This window comes from Entelurus aequoreus, linkage group LG20, assembly GCF_033978785.1.
Source record: "Entelurus aequoreus isolate RoL-2023_Sb linkage group LG20, RoL_Eaeq_v1.1, whole genome shotgun sequence".
NCBI lineage: Eukaryota > Metazoa > Chordata > Actinopteri > Syngnathiformes > Syngnathidae > Entelurus > Entelurus aequoreus.
In genome coordinates this window covers 49482448-49498572 of record NC_084750.1, presented here as the reverse complement: position 1 = coordinate 49498572, position 16125 = coordinate 49482448, and the positions used below count along the sequence as shown (strand labels likewise).

The window sequence follows — 16125 nt, the reverse complement described above, 5'->3', positions numbered from 1 at the left end:
GATCACAGATTTGTATTTTAAACCACCTGGGATACTATATCCTCTTGAAAATGAGAGTCGAGAACGCGAAATGGACATTCAGTGCCTTTTATCTCCACGACAATACATCGGCGAAATGCTTTAGCTACGAGCTAACGTGATAGCATCTTGCTTTAACTGCATATAGAAACAAAAAAAATAAACCCCTGACTGGAAGTATAGATAGAAAATCAACAATACTATTAAACCGTGGACATGTAAATACACGGTTAATGCTTTCCAGCCTGGCGAAGGTTAACAATGCTGTGCTAACGACGCCATTGAAGCTAACTTAGCAACCGTACTGCACAGAGCTATGCTAAAAACATTAGCTCTCCACCTACGCCAGCCAGCCCTCATCTGCTCATCAACACCCGTGCTCACCTGCATTCCAGCGATCGGCAGAAGGACGAAGGACTTCACCCGATGCGTTTGGCGGCCCGGAGACGTAGGAAGTCAAGGTGAAGTCGGCGGCTAGCGCTCCAACAAAGTCCTCCTGGTTGTGTTGCTGTAGTCCGCTGCTAATACACCGATCCCACCTACAACTGTCTTCTTTGCAGCCTTCATTGTTCATTAAAAAAATTGCAAAAAATGTCCAGAATACTGTGGAATTATGAAATGAAAACACAGCTTTTTGTATAGGATTCTACGCGGTACCATAACTTCCGTTACTCGGACTCCGTGACGCGCATACGTCATCCTCAGAGGCGTTTCGAACCGGAAGTTTAGCGGCAAATTTAAAATGTCACTTTATAAGTTAACCCGGCCGTATTGGCATGTGTTGCAATGTTAAGATTTCATCATTGATATATAAACTATCAGACTGCGTGGTCGCTAGTAGTGGCTTTCAGTAGGCCTTTAACTAACACATTTTCTGGGGAAACACTGAGCAGTGAATGTGTACCGTGATGAAAGTGTAGCCTTTCCTATGCAAACTTCTCATAACTCCTTCAATCAATCACACATTGTTACAAACTGAGAGGAACATCAACCTCAAACTGTCTCGTTTTCATGAAGAATGTAAATGAAAGCATTGCATCATCCCCACAAGACAAACCATCTTCCTATTAAGTTCAAGTTAAAGTACCAATGATTGTCACACACACACACACACACACACACACACACACACACAAGGTGTCGCAAAATTATTCTCTGCATTTGACCCCTCACCCTTGATCACCCCCTGGGAGGTGAGGGGAGCAGTGAGCAGCAGCGGTGGCCGCGCCCGGGAATCATTTTTGGTGATTCAACCCCCAATTCCAACCCTTAATGCTGAGTGCCAAGCATGGAGGTAATGGCTCACATTTTTATAGTCTTTGGTATGACTCGGCCGGGGTTTGAACTCACAACCTACCCATCTCAGGGCGGACACTCTAACCCAGGCCTGGGCAATTATTTTGACTCAGGGGCCACATTTAGAGAAAAAGATGTGTCTGGGGGCCGGTATTTGTATTTTTAGGACCACTAATACAAAACCTCACAATAATGTCTGATTGAATGCTAAAAACGCCTGAAAAAACGGAATGGAATTTAAAAAATGTTTACTGAATGAGACACCCACAATGTACATGAAATTAAAGAATGTGGGATTTACAATATTAACTATGAAGAATAAAACACTGAATATTGACAACATATGAACGTCACACCCCCTCTCCATCCACATATTTTACAATCAAGCAAAATGCAACAAACACAGCGAAATATGAACACGAAGGGTAAAAAAACAAACACTTACAATCGGATATATCTGATATATCACTAAGCTTTAGAACTTTGTTGTGAAAATCTTCTTCCGCGTCTGTCCCTGACACCCACATTTCAGGAAACACTCCGTGGAAACACTCCCCGCCCACACTGCTCGGTGCCTCGTCTGAGCTGCTGTGACTTAGATGACCATAGTAACTAATTAGATGACCATAGTAACTAATTACATTACCATAGTAACTCATTAGAATACCATAGTAACTAATTCGATTACCATAGTAACTAATTAGAATACCATAGTAACTAATTAGATTACCATAGTAACTAATTAGAATACCATAGTAACTAATTAGAATACCATAGTAACTAATTAGAATACCATAGTAACTGGTATATCATGCAGAAGCGCAGATTCCAACCATTGAAATACTTTGTATAGGGCTTTGGAAAACCAGGAATTATAAACTCAAACTTGAATTTCCAGGAAAACTGGAATTTTCATACATTTCAAAAACAAATGTATGAAATGTTTAAGTTTAATATCTAACTTAAACTTAGATATTTAAATTTCCATCTTAAATATCTAAAAAATGATTTGGGAATGTCCGGCGGGCCGCATGTGGCCCCCGGGCCTTAATTTGCCCAGGTCTGCTCTAACCACTAGGCCACTGATTGACCATCTATTGAAGAAAGGTGTTAATAATCAGATATAAAGTTAGTAAACATGTGAGAGTAAGAAGTCAACAAACCTGTTCTGTGTAACACAACTTGATGTTTCTTGAAAACAGCGTCCAGTAGTTGATAGTTCTCCTCTTTTGTTCTAGAAAGTTCCGCCTCGTATTCTGCTATCGTTCTTTCTAACACTACAAATATTTCTTCAACGGCAGCAGTTAGTCGCTGATCCACCAACGCTCTCAACATGTGTAATGTAGACATTTTCACACAATCACAACACTTTACTCTCACGCTTGATCTCTACTTAGCGATGTGTTGATAACTTCTGTTAGAAGCTAACAAGCTAAGCTAACTAGCGAGCTAAGCTAACGAACAATAAACGAGCACGAGATCCAGCAAAGTGCTTCTAGCACATCGAGACGATTTTACCCTGAGTTAAAGAATCAAAGATGTATTTTATACGACGTAAATATTTCAAACTGGAGAACAAATAATAAGACTGACTTATTAGCGTCCTTCTGGCTTCTTTCTGCGTCAATGTGCTTTCACGACAGTTGGCACGCTTGACGTTACAAGACGGTTCTGCTCTCGTCTATGACTGCTCTGCTCTCGCGAGATGTGTCATGCGCAGAAGACTCAAAGCTTTGTAGTAAATCAGGAGCGTGATCACTTTTTGATTTTCTACATTTATTTTGCATTATTGACTTTGTTAAAACTGTTGTTTGTAATAAAATGGTTAATTGTATTATTTTGTTGTAATTGTTACATGAACTAAAATGATGTGTATATTGTTGTATTATTCACCAATAAAATGATACATTTTGGTCCTGTGTTTTATTCTGATGATAATGAAAAATTAGGTCAAAGGCAAAGTGAAAGTGAAACTAAGCTACTGCCTCTCGCCTACACGTCAATTTATCGTGCGGTAGCCAAAAGTCACCAGTAGACGGCAGTACAGTATTGTAAAGTCCTACATATAGTACCATTGAAATGTTGCTGCTCATATTAATAAAACACTAAATCCTTTATTTTTGACAAAATACCTCTAGTAGTGATACAAATGTGCTCTGGCAAAATAATCTTATTTCCTTTGTTTGGCTTGAAAGAAGCTATGAAAATAAACATGACAAAAAAATGAGTAAATCACCACCATTTTAGTTCTTTTTTTTAAAGTTCTCAGGAAGAAAAAAAGGTTGTAGATGATGTGAAAGGACCAAATCCTCTGTTTAGGAATAATACGAATAATAATAATCAATGTTATTTATAAGGTGCCTTTCTAGAGACGATACAAACATTACAACATTGAACAATGTGAAACATAAATTGTCAGTTTAGACAAGAAACTTGAAATAGCTGAAATGAAAGTGAATAAGCATTCTGGAATAAGTGTGTTCTTGATTTGAAAAGGCTAAATGAGTCCATATTGTGGAAGTCTTGGTGTTCCAAAAATATGGAGGGTCAAGTGGGACAAAATTAAACAAATAAATACATCTTTAAATAATTACTTAAATGTGATAATTCATTAAAATTAAATACATAAATGTATTTTTTCTTTCAAACTCAGCCATCAAAGTCAGGGGGCGGGTCCTATCATCTGATTGGTTCCACCGACCAGAGAGAATAGAGGTTGATATCTTCATCCGAAAGTGAAGAAATTGTTACATCTTTGTAACTGTTTTGGACTTAAGTTTGCTTGTTTTCTGTATGTGGTATATAAGTTCCTGTCCTGTGCCCATATTTGGTGTTTTTCATTTCCTCGTGCTGTTCACAATCTTCCACACCAGCTGCCTGATATGCAACCGGGACACACCTGTACCATATTGCCAATCAATCTCCTATTTCAGTCCAGCCCTGTCATCCAGACAGTGTCGGACCATTGCTTCGCGTACGCGTGTTGTTTCTGGTACAAAATTAGTTCCGTCTCTTGCGCATTTACTTCTGCACTCGCCTTCTTTTGTTTTCCTCCACTCCTTTTGTGGTTGTGTTTTCTATTCTTTCTTCCCCTCCATGTGAGTATTTTCTCTGCATCCTTGGGGTCACGTCACTAAGCAGCATTCCAGCTCCTGACAGAAATAACTGTATTACATTCCTCTACTTTATTTGCTACATGCGGGTCAGCATAGGTCTTACATGTTGCACATCTACAAGCAACTCCCCAAAAAGTATTAAAAAGTATGTCCTTCCAAGACGTCATGTTTTCAAATACTTTTAAAGTTCCAAAGATATGAAGATATGAAGATATGACGGGGCGAGGTTGTGAATAACCTTGCAAGTGAGAAAATGATCTAAAATTGGCTACGGTCTTTGACGAGGAGCCAGTGGAGTTGCTGCAAGACTAGGGTGATGTGCTGGACTAAGGGGGTTCTGGTGAGTACACAGGTAGGGGAGTTGAATGATTCAAGGAACTTTATTGTTTAGACACATAAGATGGCAGGAAAACTAATTACCCAGGTTCCAGATTTTGCCCATTAAGAACCACATGAAAGTATAGGCAAAAGTCACTAAAGTATGCTTTAATACAGCCAAACTTCACTCTCCCGCCAGCTTGGACTAAGAATTGGATTCAAAAGGACCCCTTACAGGCAGTACACCAGACAAATGGACCCAGTTCAGGGACGTAGTAACAGCGACTGCACAACCTCTGTTTGCCAAGAAGCAGAGAATTCAAATCTAGTTTGATGAGTACGACATGACTGTACAGGCTCAAATTGATGAAAAAAGAAGAGCCTATATTGTGGATCCCAACATGACAGGTTTAAAGACTGTCAAGCAAAAGACCAAAGAGAGCTCTGCTCTGTGCAAGACACATGGTGGGAGCCAAAAGCTGAGGAAATCCAGCGTTACGCAGACTCTCTCAACTCCAAAATGCTCTTCAGCCATCTCAAAGCCATCTTCGGTGCAGCCAAAGGGGGCGCTGCACACCCTCTCTCTGTTGATGCATCCACCAAATGCATCAAAAGTGGTTTCTGTCTGGGCAGAAGCATTGTGATACGCCAACTCCCAGAAAAGTGTATTGAGCAACAGATGGACCTGTAGGTCTTTGTTGAACTAACCAAGGATTTTGACTCAGTGAATCTTGAAGCACTCTGGTCTATGTTGGCAAAATTGGGCGGCCCAGAAAAGTTCACAATGTTGATAAGGCTCTCTCACGATGACATGATTGGTCAGGTCCTCTAAAACGACGACTATACTTGCAGCTTTGGGATCAGTAACGGTGTCAACCTTCAACCTCTTCTTCACACAAGTCATCCTCCATGCTATCAAGGACCTTGACATTGGCATCTACTTCAGATACCGCCAAGACGGATCCATGTTTGATCTGAGACCTTTCGCTGCAAAGACAAAGACCGGAAAAAGTAATCTTCAAGGCTCTTTCGCTGATGACAATGCGCTTCATGGCTCACAAGGAGGACCATCTCCAAGTCATTAATGAGTGTTGTGAGACATGACATCAGACCATACTTGCCAACCCTCACAAATTTTCCGGGAGACTCCCGAATTTCAGTGCCTCTCCCGAAAATCTCCCGGGACAACCATTCTCCCGAATTTCTCCCGATTTCCAGCCGAACAACAGGCACGCCCCCTCCAGGTCCATGCGGACCTGAGTGAGGACCTTATTATCCATTATAATATTCCTAATGAGGTCAGCTGATTTGTTGTTGTTGGATATATGCATACAATGCCTTAATTGAGATACCTTGTCAACATAATAGTTATTAAAATGATTGGCAATGTCACATGGCTTAGTGAGTACCAACACATTTGATTCCACAAAAGGTGTACAGACATTGTTCTTTCTACCCATGATTTCATTCAAAACATTCCATACACTGTAAAAAAAATCCTATTTTTATGGTTAATTTACTCTAAATTTCTACTGTAATTTTTCAATTTTTTTAAAATAGTTTCTAAAACTGTAGAATTGAAGACATTATCTGTAAATAAACAATCCGCCTGTTATTTTAAGTAATATGCCAGTAATGACAAACTATGTATATTTCTATTTTTTTTTACAGAAAAATACCAAATTAGTTATACATAGCATTTTCTGTTTTCTTAAATTACTTTCAAATTCATGTAAAATTACGATATTTTTCCGCAAAACATTTCATGAAAATTTCTGTAAATATAATTTTTTTGATCATTATTTGGTTTACAATGTTTTACTTTAATTTTATGGTTTTCGTTTGGCAGCCGTAGCTGCCAGTAGATGACCGTTTTTTTACAGAATTCAATTGAAGATAATTACCATCACATTACAGAGAAAAATTTTAAATTGTTAGTACGACCATAAACATTTATATAACAGGCTACATATATTTTTCAACTTGAATTTAAAAATACACATAAATATTAAAAAAATAAGATTTACCTTAAAATGACATATAAAACTGTTAGAATGTTAGTATGGACATATACTTTTATATAACAAGCTACATATTTAATGACAGATAATTACTGTAATTTTACATGAATTTGAAATTAATTTAAGAAAACAGAAAATAATTTGGTATTTTTCTGTAAAAAAAATAGAACTATACATAGTTTGTCAATACTGGCATATTACTTAAAATAACAGGCGGATTGTTTATTTATAGATAATGTCTTCAATTCAACAGTTTTATAAACTATTTAAAAAAATAGAAAAATTACAGTAAAAATTTAGAGTAAATTAACCATAAAAATAGGAATTTTTTTTTACAGTGTACATACAACACACAAACTCTGCTAAGCAATGTGGTCTACATACAACACACAGACAATGTGGTCTACGTACAACACACAAACAATGTGGTCTACATACAACACACAAACAATGTGGTCTACATACAACACACAAACAATGTGGTCTACATACAACACACAAAAAATGTGGTCTACATACAACACACAAACAATGTGGTCTACATACAACACACAAACAATGTGGTCTACATACAACACACAAACAATGTGGTCTACATACAACACACAAAGACAAAGATATGTTTCAAAGGGACAATTTATTTCAGGCCACAACAAATTGACAAAAGTATGTTAAATACCTGCAACATAAGTAACAAACAGCATAAAAACAACATAGCTGTAAACCTGGCTTCACCTAAGGAAGGCACACGTGACATACACAAAGCTGGCTTCACCTAAGGAAGGCACACGTGACATACACAAAGCTGGCTTCACCTAAGGAAGGCACACGTGACATACACAAAGCTGGCTTCAACTAAGGAAGGCACACGTGACATACACAATCCTGGCTTCACCTAAGGAAGGCACACGTGACATACACAAAGCTGGTTTCACCTAAGGAAGGCACACGTGACATACACAATCCTGGCTTCACCTAAGGAAGGCACACGTGACATACACAAAGCTGGCTTCAACTAAGGAAGGCACACGTGACATACACAAAGCTGGTTTCACCTAAGGAAGGCACACGTGACATACACAAACCTGGCTTCACCTAAGGAAGGCACACGTGACATACACAAAGCTGGCTTCACCTAAGGAAGGCACACGTGACATACACAAAGCTGGCTTCAACTAAGGAAGGCACACGTGACATACACAAAGCTGGTTTCACCTAAGGAAGGCACACGTGACATACACAAAGCTGGCTTCACCTAAGGAAGGCACACGTGACATACACAAAGCTGGCTTCAACTAAGGAAGGCACACGTGACATACACAAAGCTGGTTTCACCTAAGGAAGGCACACGTGACATACACAATCCTGGCTTCACCTAAGGAAGGCACACGTGACATACACAAACCTGGCTTCACCTAAGGAAGGCACACGTGACATACACAAACCTGGCTTCACCTAAGGAAGGCACACGTGACATACACAAAGCTGGCTTCAACTAAGGAAGGCACACGTGACATACACAAAGCTGGCTTCAACTAAGGAAGGCACACGTGACATACACAATCCTGGCTTCACCTAAGGAAGGCACACGTGACATACACAAAGCTGGTTTCACCTAAGGAAGGCACACGTGACATACACAATCCTGGCTTCACCTAAGGAAGGCACACGTGACATACACAAAGCTGGCTTCAACTAAGGAAGGCACACGTGACATACACAAAGCTGGTTTCACCTAAGGAAGGCACACGTGACATACACAAACCTGGCTTCACCTAAGGAAGGCACACGTGACATACACAAAGCTGGCTTCACCTAAGGAAGGCACACGTGACATACACAAAGCTGGCTTCAACTAAGGAAGGCACACGTGACATACACAAAGCTGGTTTCACCTAAGGAAGGCACACGTGACATACACAAACCTGGCTTCACCTAAGGAAGGCACACGTGACATACACAAAGCTGGCTTCAACTAAGGAAGGCACACGTGACATACACAATCCTGGCTTCACCTAAGGAAGGCACACGTGACATACACAATCCTGGCTTCACCTAAGGAAGGCACACGTGACATACACAAAGCTGGCTTCACCTAAGGAAGGCACACGTGACATACACAAAGCTGGCTTCAACTAAGGAAGGCACACGTGACATACACAAACCTGGCTTCACCTAAGGAAGGCACATGTGACATACACAAAGCTGGCTTCACCTAAGGAAGGCACACGTGACATACACAAAGCTGGCTTCAACTAAGGAAGGCACACGTGACATACACAAAGCTGGCTTCAACTAAGGAAGGCACACGTGACATACACAATCCTGGCTTCACCTAAGGAAGGCACACGTGACATACACAATCCTGGCTTCACCTAAGGAAGGCACACGTGACATACACAATCCTGGCTTCACCTAAGGAAGGCACACGTGACATACACAATCCTGGCTTCACCTAAGGAAGGCACACGTGACATACACAATCCTGGCTTCACCTAAGGAAGGCACACGTGACATACACAAAGCTGGCTTCAACTAAGGAAGGCACACGTGACATACACAAAGCTGGTTTCACCTAAGGAAGGCACACGTGACATACACAAAGCTGGTTTCACCTAAGGAAGGCACACGTGACATACACAAAGCTGGTTTCACCTTAGGAAGGCACACGTGACATACACAAAGCTGGCTTCACCTAAGGAAGGCACACGTGACATACACAAAGCTGGCTTCAACTAAGGAAGGCACACGTGACATACACAAAGCTGGTTTCACCTAAGGAAGGCACACGTGACATACACAAACCTGGCTTCACCTAAGGAAGGCACACGTGACATACACAAAGCTGGCTTCAACTAAGGAAGGCACACGTGACATACACAAAGCTGGCTTCACCTAAGGAAGGCACACGTGACATACACAAAGCTGGCTTCAACTAAGGAAGGCACACGTGACATACACAAAGCTGGTTTCACCTAAGGAAGGCACACGTGACATACACAAAGCTGGCTTCACCTAAGGAAGGCACACGTGACATACACAAAGCTGGCTTCAACTAAGGAAGGCACACGTGACATACACAAAGCTGGTTTCACCTAAGGAAGGCACACGTGACATACACAAACCTGGCTTCACCTAAGGAAGGCACACGTGACATACACAAAGCTGGCTTCACCTAAGGAAGGCACACGTGACATACACAAAGCTGGCTTCAACTAAGGAAGGCACACGTGACATACACAAAGCTGGCTTCAACTAAGGAAGGCACACGTGACATACACAAAGCTGGCTTCAACTAAGGAAGGCACACGTGACATACACAAAGCTGGTTTCACCTAAGGAAGGCACACGTGACATACACAAACCTGGTTTCACCTAAGGAAGGCACACGTGACATACACAAAGCTGGTTTCACCTAAGGAAGGCACACGTGACATACACAAAGCTGGCTTCAACTAAGGAAGGCACACGTGACATACACAAAGCTGGTTTCACCTAAGGAAGGCACACGTGACATACACAAAGCTGGTTTCACCTAAGGAAGGCACACGTGACATACACAAAGCTGGTTTCACCTAAGGAAGGCACACGTGACATACACAAAGCTGGTTTCACCTAAGGAAGGCACACGTGACATACACAAAGCTGGCTTCACCTAAGGAAGGCACACGTGACATACACAAAGCTGGCTTCAACTAAGGAAGGCACACGTGACATACACAATCCTGGCTTCACCTAAGGAAGGCACACGTGACATACACAAAGCTGGCTTCACCTAAGGAAGGCACACGTGACATACACAAAGCTGGCTTCAACTAAGGAAGGCACACGTGACATACACAATCCTGGCTTCACCTAAGGAAGGCACACGTGACATACACAAAGCTGGCTTCACCTAAGGAAGGCACACGTGACATACACAAAGCTGGTTTCACCTAAGGAAGGCACACGTGACATACACAAAGCTGGTTTCACCTAAGGAAGGCACACGTGACATACACAAAGCTGGTTTCACCTAAGGAAGGCACACGTGACATACACAAAGCTGGCTTCACCTAAGGAAGGCACACGTGACATACACAAAGCTGGCTTCAACTAAGGAAGGCACACGTGACATACACAATCCTGGCTTCACCTAAGGAAGGCACACGTGACATACACAAAGCTGGCTTCACCTAAGGAAGGCACACGTGACATACACAAAGCTGGTTTCACCTAAGGAAGGCACACGTGACATACACAATCCTGGCTTCACCTAAGGAAGGCACACGTGACATACACAAAGCTGGCTTCACCTAAGGAAGGCACACGTGACATACACAAAGCTGGCTTCAACTAAGGAAGGCACACGTGACATACACAATCCTGGCTTCACCTAAGGAAGGCACATGTGACATACACAAAGCTGGCTTCACCTAAGGAAGGCACACGTGACATACACAAAGCTGGTTTCACCTAAGGAAGGCACACGTGACATACACAAAGCTGGCTTCACCTAAGGAAGGCACACGTGACATACACAAAGCTGGCTTCAACTAAGGAAGGCACACGTGACATACACAAAGCTGGCTTCACCTAAGGAAGGCACACGTGACATACACAAAGCTGGTTTCACCTAAGGAAGGCACACGTGACATACACAAACCTGGCTTCAACTAAGGAAGGCACACGTGACATACACAAAGTTGGTTTCACCTAAGGAAGGCACACGTGACATACACAAAGCCTAACCAGGCAGATTTGAATTGTTGTTTTGGGCAGTAGACGTGATCTTTGATCCAAGACACAACTTACATTTAACTAAAATGTTCTTTTCTTTGTGCTCGACAAAAGAAAAGAAGTGACAATATCTCATACTTGCCAACCCTCCCGAATTTCAGTGCCTCTCCCCGGGACAACCATTCTCCCAAATTACTCCCGATTTCCAGCCGGACTTAAGGCACGCCCCTCCAGGTCTGTGCGCACCTGAGTGAGGACAGCCTGTCGTCACGTCCACTTGGCCAACCAAAAGTAACCACAGAACATTATAGTGTTCTGTGGTATCTTTTTGGTTGGCCAACGGTTTACGTTGTATTGCGCACCCCCCTCCCCTCCCCTTCCCACACCCACACCCAGACACACCCAGACACACCCAGACACACACAGACACACCCAGACACACACACCCAGACACACCCAGACACACACAGACACACCCAGACACACACACCCAGACACACCCAGACACACACAGACACACACAGAGCGCGCCATCTGGACTAACTGCAACCGGGAGAGAGCTTTTTGGCTAATGGCAGCATAAAGTGCATTGCAGTAGTCCAGGCCACTTGAAATAAAAGCATGCACCACTTTTTCAAAAAGGTTAAAAGATAAAAATGGTTTTACCTTTGCTAAAAGATGAAGATGATAAAAACAGGATTTTAAAACGCCCTTGACTTGTTTGTCAAGTTTAAAATGGCTGTCTATAGTGACGCCAAGGCTGCTGACTTTGGGACGCACATCATTTTGCAATGGTCCCAAGTCAGTGAGGGCCGGACCAAAAACTTGATTGATTGATTGAGACTTTTATTAGTAGGTTGCACAGTGAAGTACATATTCTGTACAATTAACCACTAAATGGTAACACCCAAATAAGTTTTTCAACTTGTTTAAGTCGGGGTCCACTTAAATTGATTCATGATACAGATATATACTATCAGATATATACTATCATCATAATACAGACATCACATAAGATAATCATATTGAATTATTTACATTATTTACAATCCGGGGTGTGGAGGGGGGGGGGGGGTGTTAGGTTTGGTTGTTATCATCAGTCATCAACAATTGAGAACAGAAAAATGGATATTGGAACAGTGTAGGTCTGACTTGGTAGGATATGTACAGCAAGTAGTGGACATAGAGAGACAGAGCAAGAGAGAGAGAGAGTGAGAGAGAGAGAGAGAGAGAGAGAGAGAGAGAGAGAGAGAGAGAGAGAGAGAGAGAGAGAGAGAGAGATCAGAAGTCATAAGAAAAAGTATCTGCATTTGATTGTTTACATTTTATTATTAACAATCCGGGGAGGGTGTTAGTTTAGGGTTGTAGCTGCCTGGAGGTGAACTTTTATTGCGGTTTTGAAGGAGGATAGAGATGCCCTTTCTTTTATACCTGTTGGGAGCGCATTCCACATTGATGTGGCATAGAAAGAGAATGAGTTAAGACCTTTGTTAGATCGGAATCTTGGTTTAACGTGGTTAGTGGAGCGCCCCCTGGTGTTGTGGTTATGGCGGTCATTTACGTTAAGGAATTAGTTTGACATGTACTTCGGTATCAGGGAGGTGTAGCGGATTTTATAGACTAGGCTCAATGCAAGTTGTTTTACTCTGTCCTCCACCCTGAGCCAGCCCACTTTGGAGAAGTGGGTAGGAGTGAGGTGGGATCTGGGGTGGAGGTCTAGAAGTAATCTGACTAGCTTGTTCTGGGATGTTTGGAGTTTAGATTTGAGGGTTTTTGAGGTGCTAGGGTACCAGGAGGTGCATGCGTAATCGAAAAAGGGTTGAACGAAAGTTCCCGCCAGAATCCTCAAGGTGCTTTTGTTGACCAGAGAGGAGATTCTATAGAGAAATCTCGTTCCTTGGTTGACGTTTTTGATTACCGTGGTTGCCATTTTATCACAGGAAAGATTAGCCTCTAGAATGGAACCTAGGTAGGTGACCTCATCTTTCCTGGTGATAACAATGTCACCCACTTTCATGGTGAAGTCATTGACTTTCTTAAGGTTGATGTGGGACCCAAACAGGATGGATTCTGTTTTACCCAAATGTATGGATAGCTTGTTGTCAGCGAGCCAGGTGCAAGTTCTACAGAGCTCAGCACTGAGGATTTTCTCCACCTGTGACTTGTCCTTGCCGGATACCAGCAGGGCAGAGTCATCTGCAAACAATAACAATTCAACGTCGCATGCCGATGACATGTCGTTTATGTATATTAGGAACAGTAAAGGCCCTAATATACTGGGGGACTCCACAGCTTACTGAGAGGGGGGGGGCGTACATGGTGCCGTTCACCTCTACCACCTGTTTCCTCCCCTCCAAGTGAGACTGCATCCAGCTCCAAGAGGTTTTGTTAAATCCGATTGCTCTGAGCTTATCCAACAGTATAGCGTGGTTAACGGTGTCAAAGGCCTTCTGAAGGTCCAGCATGACCATGCCGCAGTATTTGCCCGCGTCCACCTCATGTTTGATGTGGTCGCTCACATAGAGAAGGCATGTGTCAGTGGAGTGGTTAGTTCTGAAGCCGGATTGGAATTTGTACATGAGTTTATTAGTGGCAAGGTAACTATCGACCTGTTCATAAACTATTTTCTCCATTACTTTCGAAATGGAACTGAGAATAGAAACAGGTCGGTAGTTGCCAGGTTCCAATTTGCTTCCTTTTTTAAAGAGGGGAGTTACTCTTGCTATCTTAAAATCTTTTGGTACTTGGCCTTGAGTAATTGATAGGTTTATTATGTGCGTGATGATCGGGGCAATGATGGAGGCAGAGTCCCTGAGGAATCTGGAGGGAATATTATCAAGGCCGGTGGCCTTGTTTGGGTGGAGCGCGCCCAATTTTTTAAGCACCTCATCAGCTGTGACCATTTCTAATTTAAAATCATTGTTTGATACTCCTAGCTTTCTGTAGAAGGCTGTAATGTGTTCTACACCAAAGCAACCAGAGTGGTGGGACAGCTTGTTGACAAGAGTTGCGGTTATGCTGGTGAAACAGGTGTTAAGTCTGCTTGCTACCTCCATTTTGTCTGTAATGAGGGAGTCACCCTCCTTGATGCTGATGTTGGTGAGTCTGGTTTTAAGTTTTTGGCTGCAACCGGGAAGCTGGTTTTTCCAGAGCTCACGTGACTGACATTTCCGTTTTTCCCTCATTCAATATTAAAACATTCTGGGCTAACCAAGCCTTGACGTGGCATAGACATTTGAGAAGGGGTGTCAGGGGGCCGTGGCCTTTTGAAATTGGCATATAAATTTGGCAGTCATCTGCATAAAAGTGTAATATACATAAATATAATGCCAAAGGAAATTTAAAAAGAACATGAAAACCTCCCACATTCTAAAATACATTATAAAAACGATTAGCATCAAAGACAAAAATAATATCATGAGTGTAATATTTATTTATTTTTTATTTTTTATTTCCTTATGCTACTGTTGTTTCAATACATTGTTAAATATTTGAATATGTTTACGAAAATGAATTGTATGTCTTTGTTTTGAAAATTTGAAATGGACAAGTTGACTTTTATTTTCAGAATAAGTAAATAGTATATAATAAAATAGTTTTACCGGGGGTGGAAAGCTGGTTGTACTTATTTCTCTCGCGAGATCTGGAAAAGACCCGGTTACTTGTTTCTCTCGCGAGATCTGACAAGACTGCGCGCGAAGCAAACACGGCGAGGATAAAGCAAGATGGCGTCTGACGGTGAAGACGTTATTGCAGTGTTCTTAATCTGTGCGTCCATGTACACATATATGTCCTTTATTACACTCTATTAAATAGAGTAATAATAACTGTTTGTATATTAGTCTGAGTGCACTTTGATGCTTCTCCATTTAGCTTAGCTCTCTAGTTAGCTTAGCTTGTTAGCTGCTAACAAAGAGAGGCGGAAGTGATGAAAACACATCGCTAAGCAGAGATCAAGTGTGAGTGTAAAGTGTTGTGATTGTGTGAAAATGTGCGAAAGAACCATAGCAGAGTACGAGGAGGAACTTTGTCCAACAAAAGAGGAGAAGGAGCGACAACAAGTTGTGTTACACACAACAGGTTTGTTTACTTCTTACTCTCACATCTTTACTAACTTTATATTTATTATTAACAATATTCTTCAATAGATTGTCTATAGGAAGATGAATTGGATGATGCACTGATTGTTTTATGTTGTTCATAAAAACGAGACAGTTTCAGACACACACTATTTATGAGAGGTTGATGTTCCTCTCAGTTTGTAACAATGTGTATCAACATGTTTACACAAAACTAAGACAAAGTCAGAGTCAGTTACCATGGTAACTGACGCTGTAAACCTAGTCTGCTAGCTGGCAGGTTTGACAAGTTATTTATGTGTGTAAAAGCTATACTGACCACTACAACACCTACTACATCCACCTACTCAGTGGTCTAGTGGTTAGAGTGTCCGCCCTGAGATGGGTAGGTTGTGAGTTCAAACCCTGACCCAGTCATACCAAAGACTATAAAATGGGACCCATTACCTCACCTCGTGGTACTCAGCATTAAGGGTTGGAATTGGGGGTTACATCACCATAAAAATTATTCCCAGGCGCGGCCACCGCTGCTGCTCACTGGTCCCCTCACCTCCCAGG

General features: G+C 41.9%; 2 protein-coding genes across 6 annotated transcripts in view; one reads left to right on the top strand and one right to left on the bottom strand.

The window, feature by feature from the left end:
* LOC133636332 (zinc finger protein 25-like) overlaps positions 1-16125 on the bottom strand; it is a 341291-nt gene that overhangs the window by 53791 nt on the left and 271375 nt on the right. The window lies entirely within an intron of this gene.
* Positions 15194-16125, top strand: part of LOC133636330 (zinc finger protein 25-like) — a 1044419-nt gene continuing 1043487 nt past the window's right edge. For both annotated transcript variants that reach the window (XM_062030265.1, XM_062030266.1), the window contains exon 1: positions 15194-15568. In XM_062030265.1, the coding sequence (XP_061886249.1) occupies positions 15478-15568 (91 nt within the window). In that variant the 5' untranslated portion in view covers positions 15194-15477. The remainder of the gene's footprint in view (positions 15569-16125) is intronic.